The 8,190-nt window shown below is 41.4% G+C and overlaps 1 protein-coding gene across 2 annotated transcripts in view; it reads right to left on the bottom strand.

Annotated features, from left to right (window-relative positions):
• DGUOK (deoxyguanosine kinase) overlaps positions 1–7,852 on the bottom strand; it is a 35,154-nt gene extending 27,302 nt beyond the window's left edge. The window contains exon 1 of one of the 2 annotated variants that reach the window (XM_081101084.1): positions 7,671–7,852. In XM_081101084.1, the coding sequence (XP_080957210.1) occupies positions 7,671–7,812 (142 nt within the window). In that variant the 5' untranslated portion in view covers positions 7,813–7,852. The remainder of the gene's footprint in view (positions 1–7,670) is intronic. The other variant, XM_081101086.1, reaches the window with a different exon arrangement.
• Between the last annotated feature and the right edge of the window lie 338 nt (positions 7,853–8,190).

Consider the following 8,190-nt stretch of genomic DNA (forward strand, 5'->3'; position numbering starts at 1 on the left):
CACAAAACCCGGAATGCCAACAAATTAGATGTAATGGGAAATACACAGTTCCAATTACTGGAACAATCACACCAGGGCAACGCCTCCACCCTGTGCTCTACTCTCCACTCCAAAGCTTCTGGAAAGCCCATCTAGTAATCAGAAGCTGGTTTCAGCAAAGAAAGACAGGTCCTAAGAGTTGTGCCATCTATGTTGCTGTAGGGCTTGGAGAACCTGGGTCATTTACCACAGGGCATTAGTCCTTAACGTGCATTATAACAGAACTCGTTGTGCTAGGCACCACCCATCGATATGGAAAAATTAATTTAAAAAAATAATTAAAGGTTATATGTTTATATTAAAACCAGACACAGCATAATTATTTTTAGTGCTATGATACCTGACACTAATAGTTTCTTCTTCCTGCTTGGGTTTTGATTTTTTTTTTAAGACAAATGTTTTAAAGTGTTCCCAGGGGCTTCCCAGTGGTACTGGCTGGCTCTCCACGGCTACACTGCCCTGCTCCTAGTGACCAGAACACTCGTGTCTACGGAAAGCCACTCTTCTTCATGCAGCACTGGACAAACTGACAAATTCCTTTCTTTCTTTGGTCTCTATGCAGAGCATCAGCCTCTTATGATATCATTATCATAATTTAGTTATATCTCAGCTTAACTGTTACCATTCAAAATATTTTAATACGAAATTTGGGAGGTATCAGATTTCAGTATCAAACCTTTCCTGAGGGCCTTGGATATCCTTGTACTTTATTATATGTGCCATGACTTGAAAAGGGGTGGGAGCTATTTTCTTAGCGTATATTACTTCAACATGTTGATTTTTATTGGCACCAGGATTATCATTTCACAAGCTGGACCAGAGTTCTATTGTTAATGCTCATCTTATTCCTAAGTCATGGTTATTTTCCTCCCACAAATTTTTCTATAAACTACATTGCCTGCTATTACTACATTATGCTAAAATCTAGTAGTAAGATAGTATCTGATGTAATGCCCGAAATAATGTATTTGTTTAAATTTCATGCAGTTGTATTTCGTGGGAGACTCTTAAGTATATCATCACCTTCAAGCATTTTCTTCTCCAAAACAAAACGAAAAACAGGGTAAAAAATCCATTTTAAAACTTTCTACCAAAAAGCAAACAATGGCAGTAAATATAAAACCATCTATCTTTAAACAAAAGTTCTTCAAAGAAAATTAAAGCCTTATTTTCAGGAACTTCATTTGATGCTGCATTCATTTACTCAGTCATTCAATCAAGAGATGTAGCTTCTAAGTGGTAGGTACTATAACTAAAATGATAGCCTAGGCTGAGCCCCTGCTCTAAAGGAACGTTATCCACGATCACTGAATAGGTCTGAGCCTATAGGCATTCTGGGGAAACTTCCAAAAAACCGCTCAGCGGCTTAAAAGAAATTCAGTACATTTTTGCCCCGATTCCTTTTATTTTCATGGTAAACGATGTTTACCATAAAAATAAAGTTCCTCACAGCTTTCAAAGTACAACCCCAAATCTTCCATTCTGCCTGAGAACCTCACTGATCTGAAATGTCCTTCCCTCCCCCCCATTTGCCCACTAGTTGATTTGTCCTTTCACTGCCGCCTTCTCCTTGAACTTCTCCAGCTCCTTCACCTCTAGGCAGAGTTAATTACTGCCTGCTCTGGTTTACCAAGATATTACACTGTAATTATTTGTGACTCATCACTTTCTCCAACCAGCTCACTTTTTGAAGACACAGACTCACCTATTCCCTTTACATCCTGAGTATCTAGCCAGGTACAAAGAATGGAGATGGATAGATGGAATGAAGTGAATCATATAAAACAGACTCCAATTTACAATGTATGGAATAAATAGGTCTTCTTCCCCCCTAAGATTCTTTGCCCAATTGTTTATACTCAATAAAAGTTAAAGATGTGCCCTGGCTGGTTGCTCAGTGGTTAGAGCACTGGCCCACACCGAAGGGTCTTGGGTTCAATTCCCAGTCAAGGGCATGGACCTGGGTTGCAGGTTCAATCCCTGCCGGGTCAGGGTACATATGGGAGGCAATCAATCAATGTCTTTCTCACATCAATGTTTTTCTCTCTCTTCCTTTTCCTTTTTCCCTTCCACTCTCTCTAAAAATCAATGGAAAAAAAATATCCTTGGGTGAGAATTAACAGCAGCAAAAAGTTAAAGATACATATTGGTAATCTTAACACATTTCATACCGCTCAGGAGTTTTCTCGTGTTTCGCGTGCCATCTGTTAAGGACCCCTCACGAGTGTTCTCGTTTTTCATACCCATGGAAAAAGGAGCGAATCTAGATACTTATGTAAATTTTGTTTGGTCCCTCTTCATAGAGGAAAATGTTTTACGCAGTACCATACATTAAAGAAGTACTAGGAACTTTAATTGTTTAATTGTTTTTGTAAATAAAAATGTTATAATTATTGAAAAACAACACCTAAAGTGCATTATGATGATTTAAATACCGTGCAGTTTGCCCAAAAATGTGCGGTCCCTGGCGTATGTCTTAGAGATTTCTATGCGGTACACAATGCGTTAAATTACTAATCTTGAATGCCAGAGGAAACATGTTATTAGGAAAGCTTTATGTTCAAGTCTCTCGACTGCAAAAGTGTAAAAAACTTCCCTCTTTTCTGGTAGGGTCTCTAAAATCAAAGTAAGAATAGTCTGAGATGACTCACAAATTTCAAATATCACTCCTTTCTTCAATTTAGGTTTATAGTCATAAAATAACTGATATATTCAATATATCACTTTAGTGATGAATATATTTAAAAAGATAGGCTAGCCCTAGCCACTTTGGGTGGATAGAGCATCAGCCTGCAGACCAAAGAATCCCGAGTTCAACTCCAGTTAAGGGCACATACCTTGGTTGCAGGCTCTTCCCTGGTCAGGGCACGTGAAGGAGGCAACCAATGAGTATATTTCTCTCAGATCAATATTTCTCTCTGTCCTTCCTTCTCTCTTCCACTCTCTCTAAAAATCAATGAAAAAATATCTTCAAGTGAGGATTAATAATAATAAAAAATTAATAAATAGGCTGGGTAGTTTATTTTTTAAGGGATTTTAAGTATCAAGCTTTTTACTTTTTCTTTTTTTTTTTTAAATTCTCACCTGAGGATATGTTTTTATTGATTTTTCAGAGAGAGGAATGGAGGGAGATAGAAACAGACAGATACCAGTTTGCTGTACACACCCTGAGTAGGAATCGAGCCTGCAACCTTTCAGTGTATGACACAATGACCGACCCAAATGATCCACCCAGACAGGGCCCAGGCTTTTCACTTTCAATCACACATGGCATATGGCTTCACAACTCAAACCAGATGCCATTAATTGTAACTTTACTTATCTATTTCCCCTACACATGCTGCTGTCTACACCTACAGGATCAGAATAACAAGACTTAGAGCAGCAGGCCTGTAAGAAAAGCCACTCGAAAGATATCCAACTTCATTTAAGACAGGCGTTCACCTTGCCCTGTTCAGGTTTCCTGAATGGGTACTTTTTTTCTGATTTGTTTAAAGATGTCACCTGTGATAAAGAACCAAAAAATTATTTGATCTGATTATATGAGCAGTTTAAAATACTTCCTTTGTGGGTACCAATGACTAAGTTCCATGTGGATATCACAGCACAGGATTCAAGCATCTGGTAAACACTGAATGAGTACAATGGATGAGGCAGGGGATTAGGTGCTCATGACACAAAGATGAATAAGACACTAAGTGCCAACCCAGGGAAGATGTTGAATGCGCAAACAATCTCAACAGAACTCAAGTGCTACAGGGTACAAAATGTATTGAAAGCACACAGAGGAGGCAGTGACTAATTCTGTCTGGAGAGAGTCATCAGTGTGGGGTGATGGAGAATAACCGGTGATACAACTAGGGAGAGCCAGACTAAAGAACCCTAATCACCGTCTCATTATTCACTTCCCTTGGGCAACTGCATTCACTTCTAAGGCTTCAACAACTCCCCAGGTCAACAACCTCCACCTATGAAATCTCAGCTCCCATCTCTCTCTTGACTCCAGGCACATATTCTCATCTACCTCAGAACACCTATCTCTGTATGTCTCAGAGTATCTCATATAAAAGACATCTCTCTTACCTCCCCAGACTTCTTCCTTTATTCCCATCCGCAGTTTTTAGTCAGTGGCCAAATTATAAAACCTCATTGTCATTTTCTATGCCTCCTTAGCTCTTACCTCCCAGCGGCCACCAAGTCCTATCAATCCTACTTCCAAATCTCTCTCAAACCATCACTTCTTCTCTGTCCCTCCATTCCTTCTGTGCAGGCCTACAACTTTCCTCCCTCCAACTACTATGGTAGCCACAAAATTTATCTTCTCCAAACTGTTTCCATTTATCCATTCAACTGGAAGCAAGGCATTGTGGGCACTGCAGCAAACAAGACATGCAAAGAATGTGCCTGACTTCCTATTTGCTCGTTCCAGCCAAATTTCTTTTTTAAATTAATCTGGCCTTGACACATACTAGCTTCAAGTCTTCAGTAACCTCTCACTACCTAAAGGAGAAACTCCTAGCATGGACCACAAGGCTGTTCAAAAATCGGACAAATGCTACCCCTCCAACCTCTTGTATCCTCTCACAGGCCCTTTAAACTCCAGGCACATCCAGCTACTTCCCTGTTATTAAAACCTCATGTTTCTTCAGGCTTTGCTTTAGCAAATGTTACTTCCCACGGCTGTAACACTCTTTCCTCTTCTCCCCCTTGGGGATTCTTACCCCAGAGATTCCAAATTTCCCTGCCCAAACGTGGCACTCATCACATAGTATATAAATCATGTTTAAAAGCCTGCTTCTTCCACTTGGCTGTGAGCTCCTTACAGGACAGGAGCTGTATCACACATGAGTCCACCTTCACTGTAGACATTCAGTGACCTTTGGTTGCATGAAAAAGCAAGGAAGAAGCCTAGCAATCTGGAAAGGTTAAGAGGCAAAGGTCAGGAAAATTGGGAAAGACAGCTGATGGCCTGTGCAAAGTACTTGCTTTGTGAAGTACTCTGTACCTCTCTGGGCTCTAAGGCTAGAGCTTCCTTTGGGGGCATGTTTCTCAAAGTACAAGACAAAACAGCTTTGTACACCATCAGGCAGACAAGCAGGACCCTCCCTTCTCATTCCTCTCAGTGTTTCTGATTTGACCCGAGAAACACACACAGCCATGGTGACTGGCCTCACTTTAAATTCATGACAACTAAGTCCAAGTGAGTCCTTAATGCTTCCCCGAAATTCTACATTTCTCCCTTTTACTCACTCAAGTCAGGACTCATTTAGTTGCCATGCTCCTCATTATTAGAAATAAACCGTGCTCCTAGTTAAGACCAAATTTGCTCTTCTTGGTCTATAGATTCCACTCCTTCTTGCTAACTAACATCACCCCAGCAATTCTATCCTCTCTTCTATTTCACCATTTTTGTCTCTCTCTCGGAGACTATTTCTAATTTCTCTTACAAAAACCAAAAAATAAAAACTGTCTCAAACCGTCTTTCCATTTCAGTTAGCACCCAATGTCTTCCCTTTCTAGGAAAACTTCCAGACCATTGCTTACCTTGCTGTCTCCAATTCCTTACCTCCTATGCTCCTTGAACCTACGCCAATCAGACTCTCACTCTTATTGCTCCCAACAGCTGTTCAAGTTCACCAAAGAGCTCCATTAAAGAGCATTACACAGTTGATTTTTCTCTTCCCCAAAGAGGTTCTTCAGCTGGATCCCAAGATATCATTCTCTTTTGGTTTTCCAGTGGTCATTCCTTCTCAGTCTATTTTGCTAGTTCCTTCCCCATCTCCTCAATCTCTTTAACATATGCCCCAGGGGTTAGTCCTTTCCATCAACATACATAGACTCCTGGCTTTAAATACCATCTACATTTATAACTCCAGTCCAGGGAGACTCTGCACTCTGGGCTCATACAGTCAATTGCCTATTCAACATCTCCATGTCTCCACATAGATATTGAATAACCATATAAAAACTAACATGCCTAAAAACAAAATCTTGAAACCATCCCCTGCCCCAAATATGTTCTTCTCATTCTCCCCCATTTAAGAAAATTCAGAACTCCATCTTTCAAGTTACTCAGGCCAAAATGACTGGAGTCATTACTGACCCCTCTCTTTATCTCATTCCACATCTTTTAACAAATCTAGTTAGCTCTACCTTAAAATGTAACTAAAATCCAATCACTTCCCACCCTGGTCCAATTCACCGGAACTCATCACTACAATAAATTCCTGACACATTCTACCTTCAACATACGTGTCAAAGTGATCATTTTATAATTTAAGTCAGATCATATCACTTGACTGATCATGAAACCTTCCAATAGTTTCCCATCATGGACTACAAGGCTTATAAACAATGTGGCCATCCCTTATCTTCTAACCTTATCGCACCCCTCTCCCTCTTGCTCACTCCATTCCTGCCACAATGACTTCCCTCCTGTTCCCTGAATACATTTTCCATCTCAGGGCCTTCGCACTTGGTCTTCTCTCTGCCTGAAAAGTTCTCCCAGTTCTCCACATGGATCACTCCCTTGCCTTCAGGTTTTTGCTCAAATGTCACCTTCCCAATCTTGACTGTCTTGCTCACCCTATTTAATATTGCAACTTCCCTCAATCCCTCATCCCTGAATTTTCTTCATCACACTCATTACTACCTAACATATGGTTTACTTTGCTTAATTTATTTTATTGTCTATCTGTCCTGACTTGAGAGCAGAGATATTTGTTCTGCTCACTGCTGTAGCCTCAGGGCCAAGAACCGCGCTGACCTGTGGATCTGGCTCAAAAGGTTATTTGTTGAATGAATAAAATGAGAAATTCTCAGTTTACTGCTAGCATGTCTTTTGACCCTCAACATGGCTAATCCTCTTTGAGAGTTCATCACCTTATGAGGTAAAAGTATAAAGTCAGAATTTAGTAACATTAAATTAAAATGTTTTGCTTGTATTCTCTTTTCAATTGCTTTTTATTTAAGACACGGGGCTTCTATTTGTTCTTATAACAGTTTTTAATAGATGTTTTTAAGTTTAAAAAGCGAGTCTCTTCTAAGAAAAACATTAATAAATTATAGTGGGACTAGCAAAGAAACATGACAAAAATAGTGCAAGTGGTATCTGAATGCCTGAAGTTTAAGAACTCTCTTAGGGTAGAGTAGCCAGGTCAAGTACAGTTATAGATAAATAATAAATGGTATTTTTAGTGTATGCCCCAAATATTGCATGGCACCCAACGGCACTAAGAAATTACTCATCTGAAATCCTGTTTTAAATGAGCATCCTTTTTCCTCCCCCTAAATTTAGCAACTCTCTTAGGACAAAGAAACCACACCAAGCGCCCTGTCGCTTCCATTTAGATTTATCCATAACAAGCTGGTTGAACTCTTGTCCTACCAACAGACTGCGTGGCTTTTATGTCCCTGTGGGTGAGTCCTGAGGAATGACGTCCTAAAAACCAGAGAGGGATGGATTCGCAGTGCATTTTGGGAGGGGAATGGTCCTCAGAACTAGCAGCCTCGCTGCACTGACCGGGAGAGAAGGGGGTAGGGAAGGGGTTCTGGGCCCAGATCCCTTTCACAGCCCCTCAGACATCTGCTTAGCGGAGGCCAAGGCCTGGCAGCCCCTTTCCGGCCCTTACCAATGTTGCCTTCGATGGAGAGCCTTCGGGGCCCGTGCCCCGCGTGCAGGCCCTTGGAGGGGGGCACGCCCGGGAGGGGGCTCTGAGCCATGCAACTGCAGGGGGCTCGCACCAGCCTTAGAAAGCGCCTGCCTGCGGCCATCCCACCCAGGATTCGCGCAACCAGCACTTCCGCCAAGAGCACTTCCGCCAAGAGCACTTCCGCTCCCGGTACTGTCGTCCGCGCACAACAGCGCACCTCTGACGTCAGAGATCGCCCGGCAGGAAGTGGGCGGGGTTGAGCTGACTGAGAGGGTGGGGCCAAAGGGACCGCTCTCTTCTCGCGATGTTTGTCGAGAAGCGTTGTGAGAAAGTCAAGTTCGGTTTTGGGATGCGGGAAAGTTTGCTGATACCAAGGGCGTGATTAACCCCTTTGCATTTGCTTATTGGAAAACAACACTTTAAAAGAGACATAACAATTCCAACGCCTTTGCATTTTTGTATAACTTAAAAATAATTTTCATAACAAAAGACAAATCAG

Source organism: Myotis nattereri, assembly GCF_964212035.1.
Source record: "Myotis nattereri genome assembly, chromosome: 10".
Lineage (NCBI taxonomy): Eukaryota > Metazoa > Chordata > Mammalia > Chiroptera > Vespertilionidae > Myotis > Myotis nattereri.